The 26347-nt window shown below is 40.3% G+C and overlaps 3 protein-coding genes across 5 annotated transcripts in view; 2 read left to right on the top strand and 1 right to left on the bottom strand.

The window, feature by feature from the left end:
• The window catches only part of LOC132791024 (zwei Ig domain protein zig-8), a 38738-nt gene extending 12750 nt beyond the window's left edge, over window positions 1-25988 (top strand). The window contains exons 2-6 of one of the 3 annotated variants that reach the window (XM_060799797.1): window positions 15485-15705; window positions 17752-17962; window positions 21483-21610; window positions 22210-22378; window positions 23473-25988. In XM_060799797.1, the coding sequence (XP_060655780.1) occupies window positions 15485-15705; window positions 17752-17962; window positions 21483-21610; window positions 22210-22378; window positions 23473-23804 (1061 nt within the window). In that variant the 3' untranslated portion in view covers window positions 23805-25988. Of the gene's footprint in view, window positions 1-15484; window positions 15706-17751; window positions 17963-19144; window positions 19683-21482; window positions 21611-22209; window positions 22379-23472 lie in introns of those variants that run through there. The other 2 variants (XM_060799799.1, XM_060799800.1) reach the window with 2 other exon arrangements.
• LOC132790307 (antigen 5 like allergen Cul n 1) lies at window positions 4682-6016 on the top strand. Its single transcript, XM_060798798.1, has 3 exons — window positions 4682-4853; window positions 4914-5314; window positions 5371-6016. The coding sequence occupies exons 1-3, from the start codon at window positions 4707-4709 to the stop codon at window positions 5627-5629; spliced, it is 807 nt and encodes a 268-aa protein (XP_060654781.1). The 5' UTR covers window positions 4682-4706; the 3' UTR covers window positions 5630-6016.
• LOC132791025 (uncharacterized) lies at window positions 19851-20766 on the bottom strand. The gene is made up of 2 exons (XM_060799801.1): window positions 20581-20766; window positions 19851-20527 (listed from the first exon to the last, which is right to left on the bottom strand). Exons 1-2 carry the CDS (start codon window positions 20695-20697, stop codon window positions 19895-19897), a joined length of 750 nt encoding a protein of 249 aa, XP_060655784.1. The 5' UTR covers window positions 20698-20766; the 3' UTR covers window positions 19851-19894.
• Window positions 25989-26347: the final 359 nt, after the last annotated feature.

The following is a 26347-nucleotide window of genomic DNA, read 5'->3' as shown; positions in this document are numbered from 1 at the left end:
TCGTCTGGCTGCCTTCCGTCTAAACAAGATAAGCGCAATGTGAGCAACACGCACAGCAAATGTCAAAGCGTATTTAATGAGCACACTCTCTCTCGCTCTCCCTCTGTCGACCGCGAATGTTGTTGCGATTTTCTGCGAAAATCACAAAATCAGTTGGCAAGAAATCAGATTGTGGCTGGGGCGACGAGCAAACCGCGGCGGCGACAAGGCAACATCGACAATGTTGTGGCAAACGCTGATGTTGCGCCACAGTTTTTGTGTGTGGAAAGGGAAGTGAAGGGAAGGGAAGGGAAGAGAAGGGAAGCCATGTCGGCATGGCGACAACACAACGCACAACGAGCTGTAGATGAAGTTAAAGCCAAAACCCTAAGCATATGCCACGATGCGTGTCAACGTTTGACGACCGAGAAGACGCTGTTGTCGCTGCTGAACTCATATCGAGCGTGGCAGACACAGACATAGAAATATTTAGAGTAGAGTAGAGTAGAGTAGAGGAGACGCCACCGTTTGATGGGAGTCTATGCCAAGACGATGACAAGACAGCAACAAGGTGGCATAAACAATGTGCTCGGCCACATGCCAAGCGAAACAAATTGTTCAGGTTGGGACTCCGTCTCGGTTTCCCTTCCCTTAGGAATGTGTGTGAGGTCTTGGCTAGATAATGTCATCAGTACAATAGACAATATTTGTGAAATGCGACCTTGAACCGCTCTCCTTCTCTTTAGACTTCGACTTCGACTGAGGGAAAAGCAAATTAGTGGGTTGATGAAAATGTATTTACCTGCTGTAATGGAATCCCATAAAACAATGCGAAATGCTTCTTAACATGCACATACACACACACACATACACAACAACAAATAGACTAAGCAAACACACACACACTCACACTCTGTCGATTACATACCACATTTTATTGCGCCCAGAGAACAAACGAGTTTCATAACTTTTTTATTCATGGCCAAAATTCGTTTGTCTCTAGATATTTTGTGGGCTACTCGCACTCGCACTCAAGAGCACATTTCGCTTAACCACAAGACTTTTCATTAGTGCAAGTGCTGCACACACTCGCCACACACACACACACTTAGGTAAATACACACAAGACATGGGCATTCTGCACGCGTTGCGAGCATTGCAGAACGTGCCAAAAAGCATTGCATAAGCGCAGGCGGACGACATGGCAAAATAAATAAGGTAAAGAGGATGGCGAGCACAATATTTTCCTTTCCTTTCCTTTCCTTTTTTTATTTTTGTTGCTGCATCCCAGAACGACAAACAAATCTCAGCTATTGTTGACTTGAATTGACAGCAAAAGCAAGAGAGAGAAGTTTAAATACTCTTACAGCCAATTGAATTGCATTTTTGTATACATAATCAAATTAGTTGCATTTACATTTGCGAATAAATAAGTTCCTTATTTGCAGCTGAGAAACTGAGAAGTAAACTTCTGAAATATTAGTTTAGTATGCGCGAATGTGAATTGCTTGATTTAGAAGTAGAATTTCTAATTTTAAAGATTTAATGTTTTTAAAATGTTGTCGATATTTCAAACATTATCCAGAGATATTTGAGAATCATTTACATATGTGCTAGAATTGTTTTTCCGACAAGTATAAATTATAGTACCTGAAATGTTTGAAGTTTCTTTATATAATATTCTGTCTGTGCTTCCTTCTGCTCTTCGACACTAAAGCAACTGAGAGGAATACTCCTGAGGTAGAGTATCGAAATAAATGTGGGCAACACACACACACACACACACACGCAACAACAGAGTTGCCTGACATTGGAATTGCAATGCGTTTAGCAATCAACTCACGAGTCTGCAGTAGAAGTCGCTGTGGCAGACGTTATCCCAGACCCTGTTACCATCGCAGTGTCTCGCTTTCTCCCATTCTCTCCCCCTTTTTCTCACTGCTGTCGAAGTGCTGTCGCTTAGCATTGCGCATACGCCGCGTTGCACATGTCGACTGCAACCAGTTGGCAAGCATCTATGGGGCGTGTGTTAATAATGCGTGACATAAACTGAAGCTCAGAAGCAGTTTCTCAGTTGGCTGACTGCTCGATGCGACATGGACATGGGACATGCGACATGGAAGTGAACGTGGACGTGGACGTGACAAAACGAATTGAGTTGAGCATTTTAAGTGACAGGACGCAACCGAATGTCGAATGCTAAAGTTGAAGAAATGCGAGTTGAGATTGCGACATTGTCATTGTTTTATTGACATCCCAATGTGCAGAAAATATTGTCACACACACACATGTGTACTCGATGTTTACGCCTCGCTGCCTTTTTACATGCATAACATTTAAATTTGTTGCCTTTAAAATATGCAAATAAATGTTCAAGGAAGAAGCCAAACAAATTCCTCTCTTTTACTTCTGCATAATGCGGGCTTGTGAATGTGTGAGAATTTCAATTTCCGCCTTCGCTCACAAACACACACAGACTGACAGCACTTACAGTGATAGAGAGAAGTATGTGTATACTAAGCACACTGCCAATTGCCGCCAATCAAAAGAAAACCAAAGTCGAAGGACGCTACGCTGCTGGCAACGCGTTGCTGATTTTTGAGGAAATTAAATGAAATTGATTTTAACCCCAAGTGTGAGAGTTCGCCACTCAGTTTGTGTGTGTTTTTCTCTCTTTCTCTGTGTGAGTGTGCTTGTGTGTGTGTTTGTGTATGTGTTATATCCGTTGGGGCATGCAAAATTACTTTGTGTATATATTTTATTTTACTATTTAAATATGGGAATAAAATGTTAAATTGAAATTGACATTCAAAGCAATCACAAGAGAGATACACTGATACAGCCGGAGGGAGTTAGAAAGCGAGAAAGAGAAAGACAGAGAAAGAGAGAGAGAGAGATAAAGAGAGCAAGCGGAACTTGCTCAGAAGCTGCATTTAAGCTGCTGTCCTTTGCAGCGCTTAATCCCTTTAAAAATAATTACAAACTGCAATTATTAGCCCTGAATGGGGAAGGACGATATAGAAAACGCGATGCCAAAGCAAATCCAATTAAGTGAAAAGCAAGTGTAAGCCGAAGATTTTCCTCTCTCTCCTCTTTTTTCTTCTCTTCCCTTAGCTGATGTTCAGTTAATGCGCGCTAAATGCCAAGAACTTTGCCAGGGAAATTGCAGTTTGCTGCCACTGACACGTCTTGCACCTGCTGACGATATTACCAAGAATCTCTCACTCTCTCTTGTTATCTCTCTCATAACTTTTCCTTTTTTTGTTTTGGCCAACTTTACATTTTTATTTTATTTGCTGCTCGACAATAAAGCATGAAATTAAATTGGCTACAGCAATAATAATAATAACACAGCCAACAATGACAAGCAGGAGTATCTAAGGCATCTTTGTCCATAGACTCGATGCTGTAAGTAGCTTTTGCTCTTTGTTATTGCTGTCGTCAGAGCAGCTGGAACAGCTGGTTCGACTAAAACTTGCTGGCAGACAGAAAGACAGATTGGTCGCATGGACAGACAGGCTTCTCGAATTGGTCTTTGGTGTGGCGCACTTTTACCTGATGCTCTGCTTGTCTACTGTTCTCTCTCTGTATTGTCCTTGCTGCTCCTTTGCTGTTGCTTCAGGCTCAACGAAGGCAGAAAGAGCAATGCGAGGGCGGCTTAAGTAAATTTGAATTGTCCAGTTATTAAAGTACGAACATTTATATAAATATTTTCTATTTTTGAACATATCCTTTAAAGTTCATTATTTTCTTTGAAAAATTGTTTCTGTTTTATTACATTTTTTATGGTTTCTTTAAGTTTTATTAATGTTGACTACCAAGTTAAATTTCTCTATTTCACTCTCAAGTTAAATACTAATTTTTAAGGAATATTTCACAAGTATTTAGGCACATTTTTATATTCTCAATGATAACTCTTTAAGCTGCCCTCGATGACAGTGTGAGCTTGAAAACATTGCGGCATGTAATGAAAGTGAAAAACTGTTGCAGGTGAATGTCCATTCGGTCCTTGTAGTCGGGCAAAAACTATTTCAATTGAGGTAGAAAATGAACGACAAGGACACAGCGGCATTTTCATTTCTCTTCCAACCATTACAACTTTTCTTTTTTTGCCTCACTTTGTGTGTGTGTGTGTGTATGTGTGTATGAATTGCAGCAGAGATTCACAGAGAATTCATTCCTTCTTTCTTTTTGCTGTGTGTTTGCTGTTTAAATTGCAGCATGAAAAGAATTTTTGCGTTCACATTTCAGCTCTCATCTTTCTTTGATTTTTGTTTTTTTGTGTTTTTGCGTTTTTGCAGTTTTCATTTTGTTTTCTCTGTCAGTGTGGCAAGTCGAGGCGGCAAGCTCTTCACTTGAACAGTTTGTATACCTTTGCCATTGATAGCCTTCCTTTCCCTTCTCTCCATTTTCGTCTGACCACTCAGCAGAAGCAGGAGTCAGCTTCATTCGCATGACATTTGAACCAATAACGATTTGTTAGCTTATTTTTCTCTCTGTGTTGATGTTAGTTTGTGTCTGCTTTTCTCTGTGTGTGAGAGTGTGTGTGCGATGGATTATGTGTCAGCATGTGCTTAGCTCTAAGCTAGGCACGACTAAGCCGTGCAACAGCTGTTCTTGGCCAAAAAACAAAAAAACAGTTGTCATAGCATCCGGAAAATGTCTGAAGTTTACGGCTATAAAAGCCTTAATGCAGTGTTAAAGAGCCAGCAAACACATTCAGCAGCATGCAGTCGATTGCTATTTGCCTCTGGGCCACAACTCTGTTGCTGCTTAGCTTGCGGCAAGTCTATGGACAAAATGCAACTACCAATTATTGCCAGACAGACTTGTGTCCATTGCTTAAGAAGCACATTGCCTGCAGGAATAATGGCGTGAGTATCGAAAGTTAAAATGAATTAAGAACATTAGCTGATCACTTGATGAATTTCAAGGAGTTGTCTAGACTTTGCCCGCCCAATGCTCAGCTGCTGAACATCAGTGAGTATCAGCAGCTCATACTCATGCAGCACAATGAGCAGCGCCATCTGTTGGCCGCTGGCAAAGTGCCGAGCCTGCCGCAACCCGACAAAATGGCGACCTTGCAATGGAGCGAGGAATTGGAACAGTTGGCCACACTGAGTGTCAAACAGTGTGCATTGATCTATGATGTGTGCCACAACACACGAGAATTTCGCAATTCTGGTCAGAATTTGGCATTGCAGAATATTAGCACTGCGGTTGAGGTGACCGATGAGGAGTTGCTGAAGAGCAACATTCAACGCTGGTGGGATCAGTCCAAGAACATTACACAAGACCAAGTGGAGAGTTATCCCAAGGATGTCAAGATCAGCGAGTGCGTTTCATATAAAATTTAAAGTGATCTTTTAGTTACATTCTTCTAACTCTCAGTTACATTCGCAACTTTGCTGTGATGGCCAGGGATAACAACACCTTTGTGGGCTGTGCTGCCATCAAGTATACGAAAGGTATGCTTCAGCACTTTCTGCTGGCCTGCAACTATGCCAGCAATCCTGTGCCCGAGTATGCCATCTACCGCATCAAAAGCAAAGGCTGCCAGAAGTACGACAGATACTTCCCGGCACTTTGCAAGCCCGGCGAACAATATCGCGACATTGAGCCCCTGGAGCCCAACAAGTGGTCGAAATAGTTGAAATATTTCTATATAAATATGCAAAAATAGATAAAGTATGTATAAATAAGTAAAGTAAAGCGCAGCCTGCTGAAAGGCAACAAATTTAGCATGTTGATTTGTGTGTCAGAATCATATATCATCGGCATTATGACAAGCCAGCTGCATATATGGGGAACATGAGAGTGGAGGCAGCGAGCTCATCATAAGACGAGATGAGCTGCCCATCATTCCATTATGCTGCCATCATCATCATCATCATCAACATGAACATTTCGTAGACAGCAGGCTAAAATATGATACTCGTTGTTTCTTGAGACTCTCGGCGACTCTGGCGACGACGTCGACAAGTTGGCATCTAATTTTAACGTCAATATACGAAACGTAAAAACGTGTCTTCATCAACGCGCCACGGCTCGTAATCTTCCTCGTTCCCCCTCATTCTCTATCCCCCCCTCTGAGGCAAAGGTACTCTCTTAGTTTTGTCCCCACACACTTTTAAGTGCCTATTAATAATGTTGGCCTAGCTGAGGCAATTTTTTCCTCGTCTTCTGCTTGTGCTTTATTTTTAGCGTATAGAGCACATCGTTAGCGTCCTTCCTCTTCTTCTTCTTCTTCTGCGTTTAATATGCCGTTATGTCGTCAAAATCTTGGGATCATTAAAAACAAAAGCAAAGCCAAAGCAAAGAAAAAACCAGAGCTCTACGAAAGTGATTTTGTTTGTGCTTTTTGTCACATTTACTGATAATTAATAGACACCCTCTAATGGCTGTCTCATAAAATATGATCAAATTAAATAAGGGCTGCCATCCAGGTACCACAATGTGCATGTAAAATGCGCAACTTCATACATAAATCAGTTTATTGCGAATTTCATAAAATTATGCGCACTTCTTGTTAATTGTGTTGTACATTTTTCTTGTTCATTTGGCCAAAAACAACAAAATATAATTAAAATAACAAGTGCATAATTTGTGTTGGCAACGGGCTCATTAAAGCCATGTATTACAATGACCAACACACTTTGTGATGTGTTTATAAACACATAAGAGCTATAAAAATATGTGCTGCAAGCATGCATAAATAAATCATGTTGTTCACTATTCGAATAAAAACTTGAGACTAATTTTAAACAATGACGTTAGAATGCCGTAAAATATTTAAAAACTTTACGAAATGCACAAATTAAAAATAAATAAAAACTATGCTCGGAAAGTAATAAAATACAAAAAAGAAAATCTACATATAATTCATTGCTCATCTTTGCAGCGTGATGAAAAAAATGCATTGAAATAAGAATTGTAGAATGAATTCAAGCAAATTGATTTTGTTAAATGACAAGTGTTTTAAATAAAAGACATTTAACGGCAGAGTATACGCTAGTCATGGCTTCGAATGCGATCACCCGCAACTAAAATATTTAAATAATAAAGTCAAATTGTGTGTGTGGCAGGCGGAGAGCCCCCAGCATTGAATGTCTAGCGTATATTTATACGATTTAAATGAGGCTCCCTCGACGCCCCTTCATTTGGTTTATTGTTGATGTGATATTTGGGGGTCTTTTGGCTCGGAAAAAGCTAATAAAATCGAAATTAATGCGCGAATTATGGCAAAACAAAATATGGCATTGGTTTCATTTGGGCTTTTTGTGTTGGATGCTTGGATGTTGCGTAAAATGAGGCCGGGCGTGTTATAGTTTAAACAAGTTTAGTATAATAATATATATCGAAATGAGCATAAATTTGAAAAGTGCGCGCAAAGAGCTGAGAACAAAGCATGCATGATTTAGTGGCGTCATAGTGAACGCCATTTGAATGTTTAATGAGCACTCAAATGTGTCAACAGGCTAAATGAAAATTTATTTAATTATGAGCCAGATGGACACACGCACACACACAAACACACACATTTGAGAGGAATGAAAAGTGAGACATCATAACTTTTAAGCTAACAACGCAATGAATATGTATCTTAGAATCTTTGAAGTTCTTCTGCTGCCTTCCTGCCAGGATGCAAAGTAGGCAATGTTTAGAATTGTCTAAAAAGGCAATCAAAAGTTGGACCCAAAGAAAATTTTGGCGCAGTCAAGAAAACTTTTGATTTATGAAATGCGCGTTCAAAATACAAATGTCATCAAATGACATTTGTTTGTTGTCGGTCGTTGTTAGAGCTGTATCGTAAACAAATTCCCGAACAAGTCCAATAAAAAGCGTAAGGGTCTTTGATTTATCATCCAAGTGGAATTCCCAGAATGCTGTGACATTAAAGCGGCCGCAAATGTGCTTTTGGCCGGCCCGCCCAAAAACAAATCTCATATAAGACATAATAAATAAGCCAAAATGTGACTTGGGAGCTCCAAAGCGCAAGGCTCTGTCCGGCGATCAGCAAAAGGATTGTCAACTCGAACTTTTTCATGTTGAACTTTTTGGCAAATGCAAATTACCAAAAGAAATTTGCCCAACCCCAAGCATCATAGTTAGGGATAGTGCTGAGACCACAAGATATAACATAAACTATCATAACATTTGTTGGGCCACAAAACATTCGCCCATTGCTGGCTCATTTATTTGATGGGCCCAACGCTTTAAGTTATTTCTCTTCATTATATTTTATATGCGACAACGAAAATAACAAAAACAACGAAGGGCATTTGGCAATCAGCGCAAATGTTACGTTTGTTTGCACATACTATTTGCTGTGTGTGTGTTGGTGTGTGTGAGTGTGTGTGTAATGTATGCGCAAAATGTCAAATGGCCGCTCAAAGCTTGGCCATCACACATACGACCCGTGGTACAGCCTGTCGTTGCCGCTCATTTGCAGCTCGTCAGTTCATTTCTGGGGGCTTAGTGCGCACAGTTCATTAGCGCGCCCAACAAAACCAACCAAACCAACCAAAACTTGCCTTATTAATCCTCCACGGAGCAGAGGCCAAGACCTCGCTAAGGCAAGTGTCCGACACATCAGTCGACAGCCAGTTGACGACTGTCGACAGTTATCATTAGGTTCTGGCATAAACAGCAAATTAAGTTTTACTGTTTTATACACACATTTATTTGGCACTCGCCAGTCTCTCGTCACTCAATGGCAGTTCCTAGTTTTGTGGTCATACTCGAATAATAGTTTTGCGGGTGGATCGAAGAGTGCTGCGAACGACGCGTATAATTTCAGTGCGTCCCATTGACATTTGATTGTTTGTAATGAGCATGAATAAAACATTGCTTGTGGCGCTTAATAAAATTCCAATTGAACCATTGTAATGAACTACATTAATATTGGCTTGAATAATGAATTCAATAATTTTAAAAATCAATGCATAATTTGTCGATACAGGCAATTAAAACCACTAATTAAATATCTATTTATATTGCGTGTATAACTTAATTGATGTTGATATGATTTTCTCCTTAATTTTGGAGTTGAAAATTATGTTATTGGTATATTAAAGCTAAATCGATTATTAGCTTGAAATATCTATTTTTATTCAATTTATATATTGATTTTGAACAGTATTTGATCGCATTGATGTTGTGTTGTATTAGTGTCAATTTTAACATGACAAAGCATCAAATTAAAAATACTAATAACAAATTTTTGTTTACCAAGTTTGGTTTTTATTATCGTTCTATCTTTAATGAATATCTAATTAACTGCTAAATTATTTTGAAATTCAATATATTAATAGCTTTGATGTTCCATGTTGTCATCTGGCAAACAGCAGTTTGAGTCATGTTTGACTCGCTTTCCGTGATTCGTTTCGAGGGATTGTTATTGTTATTGTTGTTGTTGTTCGAGTGCTTGTAGCGTCAATTGTGCGGCAAACATAATTCAATTAACGCCTGGTCAGTGGATTGGCAGCACAAACACAAACCCAAACCCAAACATAAACGCAAACACAAGCACAACAACTCAAACACACAATGCTCAACTCTATAGAGCACTCACTGGCCTTTGGGCCAATGGCCGAGCTAACTAACTGACTGACTGACTGACTCGCTGGCTGACTCACTAACTGACGGGCAATCTCAGAGTCTGGGAGAGAACTAGGCCCTGGGCATGGAATATGGACTGAAGTGGAATGGACTGAGCTGGTCAGGCCTTTGCCTGACTCGATGGCCATGCAAATGGCCGGAAAGTGGCGTTTTACAATTTTGCAATTTCCGCCGCCGCACAACATCAAACAGAAAACACACAGAGAACTCTTGACGCATTTAACCCACCATCTCTCTCACTCTTGCTGTCTCTTTTTTTATGTTTTTGATGTGTGAGTTGTGTAAATATTTTTGTTACAAATTGTGAACTTCACGCCTCGCAATGTATTAAATATGAGTGTTAGTGTACTCATACTTTACATATTTTTTTTCGAGTGTATTTATGTTTGTTAAATTGAATGCAAACATGGCAGGAAAATTCGGAAATAATGCGATTAGAATCTATTTTTTATGTTTCGCTCGATTTGCCTCAACTGACAATTGATGTTTAATTGAAAGCGAAATAATTTTAAATTATAATAATTATCAGCTGCAATTGTTGTACTGTTGCCACGGATGTCGCCTCTTGTCTGTTGTTGTTGTTGATGTTGTGGCATGTCATGCGAATATTGAATTTTAATACCTGTCCATTTGGATTCGTTCGTCTCGTTTCACCTTCATGCACGGGTAATTGCAAAATCTAATTAACATAGTATATCCTGCTCGACATTGCGCCCGCAGTCAATTGATAGCATGTCAAGAAATAATAATTGCTTAAAATAAATACGACGACAAAAGTACATTAATAAGCACAGAAGAGAGAGAAAAAACAAAAGCGAAGAAAATATAGAAATATTTTGAATTATGGATACCTGTGTGTGTGTGTGTGTGTGTTTGCTTTAAACTCGCAACATGCAATGAAGCGCACACAGCAACAACTTAACTCGGGGGCGGCACGCTGCCCCTTAACATTCACTTCCGTTTCCGTTCGTCCGTTCGTCCGTTCGCTGTGCCACATTATTCACGTGTTGTCGTGCTGTTGTGACCCGCTCTCTGTTGCATGCACTTAATAATACGCCAAGCTCTTCGACTCGCTCTGGTCATCGACTTCAACATCAACATCAGCAACATCGACATCGACATCGACAACGACCCCATCGAGTTATAGACAATGTGTGGAGTCAGTTGTAAATATGCATATTTAATCAGGTGCCAAGTTCCTGGAAATGCTTAGCCTATTGATTTTTCGCCTTATTTGCACAGCTGTGACACATTTATGCTCTTTTGACTCAAGCGAATTAACTGCCTACATTATGGCTGCAACATTTTAATAAATGAAAATATCAAATGTCCCATCGAATGATAAGTTGATTCATTTCTTTCAAGCGCCTTCGAGCGCCTTCTTTGAGTGAGATTTGCATGCAAATTGCAACTGCTTCAATGTGACCCACATACTACACACAGACGATATCTACTAAGAACTTCGCTTAACAATCTTCTGCAGCGAACAGTTTGTCATTGTTAGAGAGGTAGAGAGAGCAGACTGGATTGAGGTACACACAACTTCAATTACAATTTGATTTGCAAATGACTTGGGAAACATGACAAGCAAACTCAAGTTGCAAAGTGAAATCTGAAAAGTTGACAAAATGCGTAAAGTGGATATAAATTTACAAGCTGACACAACTCGAAATGTTTGCTTTAAAATTTGTGTTATTAAATACGTGAAGCGTGCAACTCTGTAGCACAATTGCCGTCTAGACAGCATAATGAAGCCAGTTGTGATTACTATGTAATTTCAGATACATATAACGAAAGGCAAATTCTGACCTAAACAAATACGAGTAACAGAGGCCAAGGCATTATGCTTTTTAATATCTTAATGCGCATAACCCACAAGCTGTGCCCCAAAAATGAATGACGCAGCATTTGAAAAGGTTAAGTGTAGTTGGGATTAATTACAGAATTTAATTTGCTGAACTTTGTGTATGGGGCAGGCAACGCTTTAAGTTCGTGTCCACTTGAAGCAGTTGATATGCCAGTGGGCAATAAAAATGTGCAACATTAAATGGGCGTTTCACATAAATAAAATGCTGAAAATTGGGTTAAAAATTAACTACGCCAAATTTAAATCAACTGCGTGGGGCCCACAGGATCGCTCTTTGGCTGTGCCGTCCTGTCAGCGACTCCTGTTGCCGTCGGGACTCGTAAAAAATCGCCTCGATGCCGCTGGCAGTGCCGATGCCGATGCCGATGCCATGCCTGCCTGCAGGCCGTAAATAAAGCCCCACAAACATTAATAACTCCCATTGGGTGTGTTAACAGGCAATGACCAAAAGAGGGCAGGCCTGGCATGGATTTGGTCTACGCTTTTGTTGGCGCTTTCCTTTCTCCTCTTTCCCTCACATTTCTCTGGCCTCCAGTGTGCATAAATTGCACTGAAAATGGGCACAGAAATAACTGGTCGTGTTGTCGTTGTCGTAGTTGTTGTTGCTGTCTATGAAAAACGATGTGCAACAAAAGTAACAAGCAAAGAGCAGGTTTAAAAAGTTGCGCATACGTCAGGTGCGCCCGTGGCCCACAGCAACGTGTGTAATGCATGTAAGACAATCATTTTGACAAGGCAACGGCAACAGCAACGGTAACGGAGCAGGTAAAAGCAAAAGCACAGTGTTTACATTGTGCCACGCCCAGCAACCTAGACACTGTCTGCCAGCGATCCTTGCTGGCTCCTTCCTGCTGCTGCTGCTGCTGCTGCTGCCACTAAGAGTTACTCATTGGCCCCGTCGCTCGCCTGGCTGCCTTTTGATTATTATGCACTTTGATACTTATCTTTAATTGTGGTAACATTTTCCATGAGAGCAGCTGAAAGCGTTCGCCACACATTCTTCACTCTTCACTCTTCAGTCGCCACTTTCCATTTTGCTCTTCTCTTTCATTTTTTTTTATTTCACGCTACACTTAACTGAAATTCATTTCTCAGTGCTCAATTTTTCTCTCTCCTTCTTTTTTTTGCTCGTTTATATTCGAAATTTACCTAACAATTTTGCACAATCTCCACTGACAGCTCGGCATCAGTTTTCATATTAATTTGCAGATAAATTTGCTGGAGATTGCTTTGGCCTAGTTTGAGAACTACTATTATTATTTTTAAATGCACGCAATTGGTGGCCATCAAATATTTACTAAAGGGTATTTTAAATGTGTTGTAATTAATATAAAATTGCCCCAGGTTATTTGCATTCACTTGCTGCGTTTGCATTCCTTTTTTTTCTGTTGCTATTCACTCTTGTGGTCGCTTTGAGTTTGCTTTTTAAATATTGAAGACCATTAAACAGACACACACACACACACACACACACACACACGCACCCACCCATTTGTAATGACAGCTATTGTTGCAAGCAGACAGAGCGACTAAGTGCTGAGCTCATAGTTGTGGCAAGAGTCTGACTTTTGCCCAACCCCCATCCCCAACTAATCCCAGAGCTACCTTTTGTAATCGTGTGCAGAGTGCAAGGTACGAATTGTTTTGTCGTTAGACGTCTGCAACGGATGCCAAAGCTAATTTTGCGTAAAATGAGTCCCCAAGCAATGCGCCAATGATTCATTATCCAGACGAGAGTCCAGTCGGCTCTGCTCTGCTCTGCTGTGCTCAGCAGCCAAAGCCAAAGCCACAAGCTGCACAAACATGCCGTGGCATATGCAAATGAGCAATGAGTGCGGCTTGACTTCTCTCACTCCACTTCGTTGCTGATTCTGATTCTGGCTCTGGTTCAGTTTCGGGTTCCGGCTCACTGAATTTCCTGTTGGACTACTGTTGTTGTGATTCTCATGCTGTTAATGCTGGCCATCGATGGTCCGTAAACCGAATCAATCATAAATGTCAACGGCTGTGAGCGTTGTGCGCGGTGTCGTATGCGTAATATTCGAGCTGCTATTGTATTAATTCCCAAGGCGCATGTTTGACAGCAGATTTAATTGATTTATGGCTACAATGAAATCTTATTCATATACAATAGAAATATATGACGCATACGCAGCGTGGGCTTTAATTGTTATGCGTGTGTGTGACATTATGGCGTTTCCACTTTAATGCCAATCAAGAGACGCATTGACCTTTGCCACTTCGGATATGCTTTACTACAGCAATTTGTGTTTGCCTAGTCTACTTTTAAGCGTCTTAAAGTCAACTGTCAAGCACGCGAGAGAGAGAGAGAGAGGGAGAGAAAGGCCAAGCTTTTGAATAGACCTTTTCGAGCATTCCATTTGTAAAGCAGGCGAGTTGATTACGTAGGTGCAATGCCAGTTATTTGCTGTTTTATAAAAGCAATACGCATATACGCCAAACAGAGCTCTTGCCAACTCGTATTTGCATTCACTTCGCTGCAGTCAATGTTTGCCTGCCCATTCGTTGCTCGTTGCTCGTTACCCGTTCTCTCTCTCTCTCTTTCTCTCGCTCGCTTTCATGCTCACACCACACTCGCTTCTCGGCTCGCCTGGAAAATTTTAATCCTGTCAAAGGAGCTTGTAGTGCTTCAGGCCAGGCCACTCTTAAAGTTGCATGGAATTTACTACCTGAGGCTCGTTGGCTAAACGACACTTGGCTGCTTGAGTAAACAAACTCTTGGTGCAGGCGAGCGGCAGCACAAATTTGATTGGCAACCGACTTCAGTAAAATGTCGAAAGCAAAACTGACCTCAAATTTAAATGTGAAAGCATTAGAGACGTAAATGCATTTGCAATTTGTGGTGATGTTTTTCTCCACACTTGACTTTGCTCTGCTCTGAACTTTTTTTTGTAAACAAGTACTTGATATTCTCTGCACTTAATAGACCTCTCACTGTTTCTCATTTTAGATGTTTTTGTGTTTTTCTTAATTTACTCTGAAAATTGGTTGCTGCACAAATTTGTGCAAAAATGCAATTCCATATGGTTGTTTCCTTTGGTGAATTGTGGACTTTTGGATTTTCAATTGAAAAGCAGTTCAACAGCAAATTTGTTGTTAAAACTTTTGTTCATTTGTTCGTTTGTTATGCTTGTTTCAGTCGGTTCTTCTCGTTCTCTTGTGTTATTAATATTGTTGTTGCTTGTTCGCATTACTTCAGCTCTAAAAAACTTTCAGTCAGTTTTACCCTTTTGCGACGCCTCTCAATTTGACATGACCAACTTTATGAGCCTCACAATTTGGCAGACTATTCCCTCTTTTATATTTTTTTATGTGCCAACTCTGTCTCTTTGGTTCTTTGGCCGGAAGTGGAATTTTATGTTTACAGTATTTTATTGTGGTGCCATTTTATTTTTTGTTTTATTTTGTTTCTGTTACAGTATAAACATTAGACCACTTGGAGCTGTCGGCATAAAAGGGCGCATTGCGTTTTCATTCGGGAAACTAGACGCGTCGAGTAATTAGAAAATTAGCCCCTGCCAGCGGTCCATAAACGAAGTGCACAGTAACTGAAACTCAAACTGAAACAACAACAGTGAAATTAGTGTAGAACTGGCACACTCCATGAGAGGCACACTTGACGAGCCAGCGAGGCACATGCAGCTGCCACTTGAGTCCCCGCAGCACAATGAGTTTGTCATTTGCGCAATTTTTGTTTTAGTTCCACAAGAAACTAGCACCCTAAAAAAGAGACAGAGAGAGAGGAAGAGAGGCAAGGGTTTGGATGTGTCAGAGTGTCAGTTGTGTCATGCTTATAATTAAAGTACAATTAGTGAGTATTAAGGTGCAGTTGTGTTGGGCATTGCCACTTCCTGTTTCCTGTCTCAGCTGACGCCATGGGCAATGGTGTCTTGGTCTTCATTTATCATTTGTTGTTGTTGCTGCTGATTATGGAAATATTCCGCTTGATGTAATATATTTTTCATTATGGTATTTTCTTGAATTGTTTCTTTGCAGGGCTGACATTGTGCTACCAGCGGCAATCAGTGAATAACAACAACAATAACAATCACAATAATGCAGATGCAAAGCCAACACATTTGCCACCATTACATTATCCGCATGGCCACAAATGGAACGAGCCGTATTTCGATCTCACGATGCCAAGGAATATTACATCGCTTGTGGGCAAATCCGCATATTTGGGCTGCCGAGTCAAGCATCTGGGCAACAAGACGGTGAGCAGAAAAGATACATTTACATTTACATTTACATGCGTAGTAAGGAGGCAGCTACATCTAGGAATGTAGATATAAATACAGTTGTAGATAAGCATAAATACAAATCATGAGATGGCAATCTCGCAGCAGCTTGCCAAAGTTGACAAAATAAGTAAGAAAGGGAGTCAGACAAGTTGTGGACTTGCTCGTGGGCGTCTGTTTTAATAATGTTTATTTTTATTTACATTTAATAAACAAAAATGTAGCGACAAGTGTTGGCAATATGCCGACCATTTCAGATAGTTGGAATATTGCTCTACGACACAACTGTGTATCCGTACGAGTATGTGTGTGGGCTATTATGGCAGCCGCTTATTAAATTTGCTGTCAGTTTATTATGTAATACGTGACGTTGAAACAATGAACCCAAACACACGCACACACACGCACACACACACAGAAGTGAGGACGACAACACATGTTGCCCAAGTATCCTGTCCAGATATTGTCATTATTTTTATGGCGTCACTTGATTTCCCCAACTGCCGAATGAAACTAAACCTACACAACATCTGAGACTCTGCCCTTTTTGGGGAGCTCCTCGTTTGGGGAATAATACACTTTTCTGTGAGGCAATTAACATCTCGTTTTTGCCCCTCAAGTTTTTGCCAGTCTTCGTTTTCTTATTCTCGTGCTCGCTCATACTCAATTGTATGGCAAAATATTGAATTTCAGCAATCCAATTAAATTGGTTGCCATAACTGCAACACTTGTGCAAAGTTTTTGCTGTGCTGGCAAATACTGAAAATGTTGCCTCGCAACACAATTCAACAGTTCAACAGTTTACCAGTTCAGCAGTTCAGCAGTTCAGCAGTTCATCATTTCGAGGAATTGGACAATTCCGTCCAGGCAGCTGTCAGCTTGTCACACTGCAGCACAATCTGCCGCTGGTTTGCCAGAGGACATGAGTCCGGCAATTTTAGTGTAAATTCAATGAGATTTAACACACACGGAGTGTGTTCACACTTTTGCCATTGCGGAAATATTTGCACGCATCCCTAAATTACATGCTTCTCTCTCTCTGTGTGTGTATGTGTGTGTGTGTTCGGCCTGCATGCAATCGTGAGAAACTTTGCAGGTGCCTAGCGCTGGTTTTTGGGCGCAGCGTTGATTACGTTAAGCGATTTAGCGACGAACTTGGCACACTCTGTATGTGTGTGTGTGTGTGTGTTACGGTTGCAGAAGCAGAGGGTCATAGATTTCCACATAACCAAATCCGCTTCCGCAATCAGTAAACTACACACACACACACACCGAGTGTGTGGGGCTTCTCTAGTTAACTGGCGGCTCGTTTTTGGCCAACGGTAAATTTATGTTGGCAGTGCGGCAAAAACTCTGACGGGCAAAAAAGTTTTTCCCCCTTTCCCCCCCAACCAAAGCTCGCTTTGCTGGCCACTCTGTTATTGCAGAATTAGACAGACGGCAACTGGAACTGCACAGATGGATGCCTGGCACAGTTGGCTGGGCTCTGACGCAGTGTCTGTGCTGTCTATACACCCGGCTGTCTGTTGGATATCTATGTGCGAGTGTGTATGTATGCATTGGTTATACAGTTGGCCGCCGCCGCATAAACAAGGCGCCCCAAAAACTTGCCAAAAACAGCGGCAGGCCTTGCTCGACCAAAAAATGGAAAAAAAAAAAGAATGTACAAAATGTAGTGGGCAATGCGGAAAAGGAATGTCGAGTTTTAAGAGAGCACGGAAGTATCATTTTCCGGCTCTCTCATGCGTGGCGCACACTAATTTTAAGTTATTTAATATTTAGATTGCCAGCTGCATAAATTTGACTGAGGCTGAGGCTGGGGCCAGCAAAATTGACACAAGTTGTCGCTGACCGTAATCAAAATGCAAATCAGCGCTTAGCAAATCCGCAAATACATTTCAACAAAAGCGACTTAATGATGTATTGCAAGCCACAAAATTGAATGAGTTTAAATACACACAAAAGTTTTAAGTGAATACTTGGAGTGTAGTAAATTGTAAACTGTATTTCTTTGCTTGACAGGTGGCCTGGATTCGACATCGGGATCTGCACATACTCACAGTGGGCACGTATACCTATACGACGGATCAGCGTTTTCAGACCTCCTATCATCGGGATATTGATGAGTGGACACTGCAAATCAAATGGGCTCAACAGCGAGATGCTGGCGTATACGAATGCCAAATATCGACGCAGCCAGTGCGCAGTTATTCGGTCAACTTAAATATTGTGGGTGAGTTGTAGCCAAAAACAAAAACAAAACCAAAAACTATGTCATGGGACGCACACAACTCTTTGCATACAAATATGTGATATATAGTATACTATATATAAGACAGATAGAATATATATATAGAAGAGGAGACCAGAGAGCCGACGAGCCTTTAGCCGTTGGGCTTTTGCATATTTCAACTGCTGACGCCGCTGCTACGGCTGTTGCTGTTGCTGGGAGCGTATACGTAATATTTCGACATGTTGGAAAAAAAAACACGATGCACGATGGGTATTCGCAATTTTTATTATTTGCATATTCATGCAATTTGCAAAAGTGTAAATTATGCACACTTGACAATCTCGTAACAAAAACAACCAAGAAAAAATCTACAAAAATAATAAGAATAACAACAACATCAGCACCACCAACAGCTGTGTGTGAGTACAAAATAACAGGACATCAGTTGCTCAACATATCACACACCAAGGGGAACGGAACGGAACGGAGTGGAGAACGGAAGGGTTTAACAATTTTATTCGGCTTTTGAAAAATATGTGAAAAATTGACGCAGAGAAAAGCTAACGTGGCCGCAGATATCGCAGATAGAATACATCGAATGCTTTGCATACATCCGTAATGAAATGGAATCCCCCTTGCACACAGCGGTTGGCTGTGAAAAGTGTGCGCGAAACTGTGAAAACTATTCGCAATCTGGTTTATCATTTAATACGCCGCAAGAGCGTGAAAATCTGTTAGGTGCAATGACGTGAAAGGAATGTCGAATGTATTTTGCATTCAACTAGGGACTAGACACATTTTTATCTCTATCTCTATTTCAATTTTAGATAAATTTAAATATCATTTAAAAAGTTCCTTTGACCATTTAGTCTTTTAAATAAAATTTGTGTGTAGTGTTCAGATTATTTTAAATGTATAGAATCTCAATATAATTTAAAGAGCTTACATTCGATGCAATAATGAACTCTTTACTTTCCAAGTGGATTTTATGCACAATATTTTAATTGATTGTTTATTAAATTTATTATTATTGTAAAGCATATAATTTAATATTTATTTTAATATACGTTTAAGTCCCCAATTAATTTAAACTTCTTATTTCATTTTGTAATATTTATTTCTTTGACTTTTTTTCCTTTCTTTTTATATGCACATTTTTGGTTTCACTTACCCCGACTGCAGATCTCATTGATGAGGAAACGAGCAACGTGATGCAACAATATTACAACGATGATGCTTTCTATATAGCCGCAGATCGGGTTTATCAGTCCAGCGACGACGAATTTGCCGGCATGTTTGGACCCATTCAGACAGTTGCGGGTTAGTTTAAGCGGAAGTCAAGTGAAAGCAGAAGCTGAAGCAGAAGCTTCAAGTGCATACCATTAAGTTCATTTAACTGACATGCGTTAACAACCAGTTACCGTTACTGCAGACAGCTGAAAGCAAAGGAAGTTGTGTGATGGGCGATGCGAGATGGGCGACGAGAGACGAGAGACGAGAGAGTCGAGAGGCAACTCTGTCAAGCATGCATATTATTTTTTAATATTTTTTGCACATATTGCGCGTCAGTTTTTCGCAAGCCTTGCAAAAATGGAAGGCGGTAGTCGAGTGCCTTGTGGCCGGGGCAACGCTTTTCTGGCTCATAACGAAACAAATTGCTTTAGAAAATACTTCTGCCGAGCAAAGTTTGTCAGCTTGTTACTTTTTACTTCTTACATTCTACATTCTGCATTTTACATTTTATATTTTATATACATTTTAGCTCTGCGCATTTTTTCGCTTTTCGCAGAGTGCAAAGCAATTTCCATGGAAAATATTGTGACACAAATGTTTTCATTTCTGGAGTTGCAGTCACATTTAATTAGACGCGAAAACGACACAAATAAAATTTGTTTTATGCGGTTTTATTAAATTGCAATACGCTGCACTTCCTTAGTCTTCGACATCCTTATGAGGCTTGCACAAATGTGCATAGTTGTCACTGCGACCTCGAGGACATTGAGATGCCTCAAAGGGACCGGGTTTGTAGAGCGGATTCTGTGAGTTGTATTGCTCATCGTAGTAGCAGATGAGCACAAAGCGACTGTTCCTGCGATCGTAATCCTCACCTGCCGCACATCCCAAAAAGAAGTTACGTTCGTTGAGTATATTTCCAATCTCCACCAAATTTTCACCATATCCATAGAAATGTGCCAACTTATAGACCTGAACCATCCATTGATCCACTTGCATGGTAATCTTCTCAGAGTAGATTTTGGGATTGTAGTCGGGCATTCTCTCCACATTCAGCCAGCTCACACCATAACTCACAGCTGGAGTTGTGAAATTTGTCAATGCCACGCAGTACTTTGATAGATTACGAAGACAACGCTTCACATGATATTCTGCCAAGAGCGCGAGTTTCCAATGCCACAGCATCTCTGGCATTCTGGTTGCTTTTGCTAGACCTGGAATATCACCGGACGCTACATCATCACGATATTTGTTGTGTATCTTTACCAGATAGTCCTCATAGACTTGCATATTGACCAGCACACGCTTCTTCAAGCAACTGCCATGAAAGATCTAAGAAAGAAGTAATTTTGAAATTTATTTGGAAGTAGTGGAAAGTTGCTTACCAAATTGTTGTTGCAGCCCAAGTGCTGTGTGCCATTGCACGATGAAATACTACACAAATCTGTAGCCAAGACTTGGCTGAGGCCTAAGAAAAACAATGAACAGCTTAATAGCTGCATGCTGAACGCTTAAACAGCAACTGAAGTTGCTTTTCGACCTGCCAGTTTAATTATTAGTATTTTGACAAGTGTTTCTGGACGGCTATTAAAATGAGAAAAGTTTTAATTTTGTTTAGGTATTTAAAAAATGTAGAAACATAAGGGAAATAAAGAGTAAAGCGATCGCTTCAACGTTAGATTTAAAGCCAATTCCGGCATGTCTAATCAATGAATTCGATCATTATCAAAAGCGCAGATATTAGCTCAGTTCAAGCTTCACAATCAGCTGCCTGGAACGTTGCTCATTTTGTAGTCAGTCAGCGAGTGAGGTGAATTCTGCTGACGTTTCGCATTGCCACTGATTTGAGGCGCACAACGTACACAACTTGCAACCGGAGCTTGAACAATGCAAGGTTGCATAAGTGGCAGTCGCAACAAAGAATGAGCGAGAGGCTGAGAGAGAGGGAGAGAAATGATAAAGCAGCGCATCAGATGACAGACAGTTGCGGTAGAAGATGCAAGAGCGGCGCATCCTCCTGTTTGACGACCATTTTTGCTCGAGGCCAAAGCATGACCAGCTCCAAAGTTAACCCGCAGCACACATAGATTGCGGACAACTCAGAATTGGGGACGACGAGTCAACTGGGGACAGGTGCTAGTAAATTTGAAACTGCACGTTGTGTGCTGGCAGTTTGCTGATTGGAAACAGTCACGTCCACTGTAAAATTTCCAAACGATAATGAGACGAGTAGTAATCACACTTCTCAACTCTTTTTCATATATGGTATAAATTTTCTCTTTTGTAGTGCCAACTGCAACGATCCTGGGTGGACCTGATCTCTATGTGGACAAAGGAAGCACCATAAATCTTACATGCATCATCAAATTCAGCCCCGAGCCACCGACTCACATCTTCTGGTACCATCAAGATAAGGTGAGCATTGTCTGCAAGTTCAATCAATTTAAGTAAAAAAAAAAGTGAAGAGAAAAAAATGAAAAAGCGAATTTAAAAGACTTTTGTGCGCGTCAAATTATCTTGCAATAATTGAGTTTTGCTTGCGCACAAAAAGCTGTTCGTTCGTCAGGAAAAAAAAGAATAAAATCACAGCGACCACGCCCACAGCGCACAGCCCACAGGCCACTGTGGACTTTAGGCGCACAGCAGGCACTCAAACTGAAACTCATTCTCAAGCTGAACGCCCAGCCAATTGCCGTTGGATAAACGTTTTCAACTTTTACGAGCTCGCGCTGAAGCGGGAAAGGGGAGTGGGGAACTGAGAATGAGGCGTGAGTCGTGTTCAGGCTTTGTTTACGCTGCGTATACGCAACGTATTTAATTTTAGCTTTTATGATTATGAGAAAACATGCTTTTGCATTTAGCTGCCTGCCTGCCTCACAGCCTGCCTCCCAGTTCACCCGCCAGCTATAAAAAAAAATATTCTTTTTCAAGGCAAAATTTTCCTCGAAAATATGTTAATAATACATACACTCATACACACTCACTCACACACACACACTCACTCGCCCATGCAGGTACTCAGCGAGGAGACTTCGGGCGGCCGTTTGAAATTTAAGACCATTAAATCTGAGGAAACCAAATCAATTCTACTTATCTACGATGCGGATTTATTGCATTCCGGCAAATACTCGTGCTATCCATCGAACACTGAAATAACCAGCATTCGCGTCCACGTCCTACAAGGTAAGTTTCCTATTATGTTGTGGGCGGGAGTAACCTTAGTGCTATCGAATTTAATTTTGACGTGTGCTTGAATGTTTTTGCTTTTACTGAGGCTTTATTTTTAGGTCAATTTCTATTTATAAATTTTATGAAACTTTAGTTTAAATTCTTTTTACAGCTACTTGCATTTGGTAACTGTAAATTATTACGATGAATAGTAACGCAAAGTGAATTTGAACTTCGCCTAACAAAAATACAAATACGACGTAGTAAATTCGGACAGCTGGTCTTAGGTTAAATTTACACGCTTACTTCTATTCGACTGATAGAAAAATGCACCTTATTATCAGTAGCTTTAAAAAATGTTTAAAAACCACAATTTTGTTGAATAATCATTTGAATAATGTATTTAAATTATCATTCAATAGCAAATGTTTTTGCATAAATTATAAACAAAATTTAACGCCTCTAAACAATATGTACTCAGATCATTAAGTCAAGAATTGAATAACATCGAATTGCTTCGTTAAATGAAAAGAGAGAATTTATATACATCAATAAAATAGCGTGAAACCAACATCGTTTTCTATTTTGAAGTTAGCAAACTGTTTAGTAAACCGCATTCGCGTCAGCTTCAATGCACAATAATTGGATGACTGATGATGGTGAGCAAATCAAGAAAAAATGGGGAAAATAGAAGCAGGAGTAGTAGTCGAAGCACAACAACTTGCAGATGCAGTTGGAGGGCTTTCAAGTCTGATAACTGCATACTTGACCTTTTTGCCAGCATGCATGGAACTTGCAATCAAACAAACTGAAGAACGAAGGACACACTCAACACTGCGATGAGGGGAGCAAAATGTTGTGCAATTTTTCATAGGTCGACAAAAGTTTATGCATTTTTGAACAACAACTTTGCCGAGTTGAACCTCGAACCACAACAGAAATAAGTACTCTGGGGGCGATATATATGTATAAAGTAGTCTGTGTGCGTGTGTTTTGATGTGTGTGTGTTTGAGTGTGTGGGTAAAGGTCCAACAAATTGTAACTCATTTATGGCATGTCTGCATTAATTTTTCTTTCTCTGTTTGCTCATTTCACCAACACACAAACAGGCGAGCGACCCGAAGCCATGCAAACGAATGCGGCACCAGCTGCTGTCGCCCTTGCCTGGACCTGCCACACCAAACAGGCCACGCAGGCAGTCAAAGTAATTAGCACAATGGTCGCGGCATTTGTATTGTTGGAGGCCTGCTGCACCCTGCTGCTCCAGGGAACAGGCCAGCGACCAACGGCAAGTCAAATTGCCCAGACACAAAGGACGAGCAGCAGCAACAGCAGCAACATCAGCAGCAGCAGCAGTTGCTGTGCGGATAATGGCAAGGAGCAGGAGGAGAAGAAGGCGACGTCTGGCCAGGCCAATACAAGTGAGACAACTGCACGGTGATAAATTAAAGCCACACACACAGTTTGGAACGCCACCGCCAATGCAACAGCCAAGTGAGCGAATGTAACTAAAGTGGAAGTGGTTGGCTCAGCCCACTGGAGAACAATCAAGATGTGACGCTTGGCTGTCGCACAAATGATGCAATGCTGAACTCGAGCCAGAGACGCAGAGGGAGAATCAGTTGCAACTGCAGTTGTAGCAGCAGCAAAGCACAAGCATGCCACATGATAATAACACCAAAAAACAATAAAAACTAAAAGAGAAAAAGAAAACAAGTTAGCTAATTATGCTAATGATGAGCATTTGCTGCTGCTTCTACTGCTTTTGGTATACTCTTTAAGTTGTAAGTAACTGCGTGTGTAATTAAGTAGGTTAGGGATAAGCCACGCCCATTACGAGCTCGAGCTGTGTACATACTACTCTTAACCACAAAAGCACTATAGGCATTAGCGGCACGGACAGACAGACAGCAAATGTCCGTAAACTTAAGAGAAAAAGAGTTCGCATATTAAATACACATACGTACATATATAGAGAAATCATGGTATATAAAGGATACTTATAAAGGATACTTAGCCGTGGGGAATCTTTTAGTTCTGTAGTCGGGCTTGTGGCAATAACATGTTATATACTCCAGGGTTTTTCAATCTTCTTCGCTGTATATATTGATTTGATTTTGTGAATTTGCATTCGTTTGAATATAGCTCGATTCTTTAATAAAACGTTTAGCTTGTAAGTCATGTAAATAGTAAGTTTAACTTTAAGGCAATTTTGCATTTTTTTAATAACTTCTTTACGATTAACTTCTACATAATTTTTATATTTTCAAAATGTTCCTAAATGAGCCAGAACCTTAGCAAAATTCCTTAGCCCTACAGTACAATATTACCCATTTCGTTAGCTCTTCCTTTTTGCAACGAATCTCATTTGTTTTCACAGGAATTTCAATTGAGAAGATATGTGTTATGGTTCTGTTATCTGTGACTGTCTCATAAAGTTGGTTGAACTATTTGAACTTTTGCAGTTTGCATGGGTCCTGTAACTTCCATTTCAGCGTGTCCGGCAGTAGTTCCCCTCAGAAAGCTGCTAGTCACTTTGCCTGTCAACAAAATATTTGCATTTCCAGTCGCCGATTGCCGTTTGCCATTTGCCAGTAGCCATTTGATATTTGCCATTTACCAAGTCGACCACTGGAGTGAAGTGTTGCACCCAAAAACTTTAGCTTGAAAGCATTTCGTTCGCCTTTTGCGACCCGGGTCGATAACCACAGGTACTCCCCCCATATCCACAACATCCATCCCAACTGTTTCCTTCACCTTTCCGCTGCGCTCAGCGTCGTTTAATGTGTCACATTTAAAAATGCATGGGACTGCCGACTCCCGACTGCCGACTGAGTGTCCAGAGTCCAGTGTCCTTCTTTAATGGTCGGGCGACTATTAAATGTTATGGCCGGCAGGGCATTTAACTGATCAAAATTGTAAATAAAACTGAATACGAGTATATGCTACTAATAAATTAATACGACAACTACAACTACAACTATATTTGTATTTGTATATGTAAATGTGAGTGTGAAAGTGTGTGTGCGCAGTTTTTCCCCCAAAGAGAAACGCAAATATTAATATTAATAATTAAAAATTATAAATGTGCGCCATGAAAATTAGTCGCGACATTTAAATGAATGTTTAATGAGTAAATGAATGTTGCTACAAACAGAGAACAGAGAACAGAAAAACAAACAAACCGAAACCGAAACAGAAACCGAAACAAAAAAATTACAAGTTTAAATAAACAACAATAATTGCAGTTAAGTGCAAAGAGTACATACTTATATATACTTATGTATGTACATAAATGTATAAATTAAGTTGAGAGTATTATTATCGGACATATGTAATAACAATAAAAGCAAAAGCAAAAGCGACCCGTATATAGCATGACACAGAGGTCATCATCATGATGACGTTGAGTAGGGATGATCATGGTATTTTGTTGCAAACAAAATGAAAACGCATTATAATGGATTATGAAGTTGTTTTTAATATTTAAGTGAGTGGCGCCAGCTGAGCGTTAATAAGCATTAGGATTAACTATATATATATGACAAAGGAAACAAACAATATATATATATATACTATATACTATATATGAGAACTTGTATAAATAAAAGCGGCAGAACATTTAAATAAAATTTTTAGTTATTATGACAATGATAAATATAATAACAAAAATCCCTAGTCTTTAACTTTTCCACGGCACGGCACGACACACATGGGCAAGGGCTGAAAAAGTTATAATAAATTGCATGCGAGTACACGTTGCGTATGAGTAATATAAACAAAATAGAGAAACGAGTGAAAAGATTTATGCAAATATTTGGCACACAACCATTGGAATTCATGCATTTACCCTGGGTATTTTAACGGGCAGAGCACACACAATAGAGACACACACACACATGACGACGTGAAGGGATTCGAGTTTTGTGGGGGCGACGAAGGCATTTTCATTTTTCAGCCTAATAAAGAGACAGCCGAAAAGTA

The sequence above is a fragment of the Drosophila nasuta genome, chromosome 3 (assembly GCF_023558535.2).
Source record: "Drosophila nasuta strain 15112-1781.00 chromosome 3, ASM2355853v1, whole genome shotgun sequence".
In the NCBI taxonomy this organism is placed as follows: Eukaryota; Metazoa; Arthropoda; class Insecta; order Diptera; family Drosophilidae; genus Drosophila; species Drosophila nasuta.
The sequence above is the reverse complement of the archived record's forward strand: the minus strand, read 5'-3'. Positions and strand labels throughout refer to the sequence as shown.

Bases quoted from the DNA above. Each gene is read 5' to 3' on its own strand.
- LOC132790307 (XM_060798798.1), top strand. From the start codon at position 4,707: ATGCAGTCGATTGCTATTTGCCTCTGGGCCACAACTCTGTTGCTGCTT. The intron at 4,854-4,913 runs GTGAGTATCGAA...ATGAATTTCAAG, and splicing joins TTGCCTGCAGGAATAATGGC to GAGTTGTCTAGACTTTGCCC. The intron at 5,315-5,370 runs GTGCGTTTCATA...TCTAACTCTCAG, and splicing joins AAGGATGTCAAGATCAGCGA to TTACATTCGCAACTTTGCTG.
- LOC132791025 (XM_060799801.1), bottom strand. From the start codon at position 20,697: ATGCAGCTATTAAGCTGTTCATTGTTTTTCTTAGGCCTCAGCCAAGTC. The intron at 20,528-20,580 runs GTAAGCAACTTT...CTTCTTTCTTAG, and splicing joins TGGGCTGCAACAACAATTTG to ATCTTTCATGGCAGTTGCTT.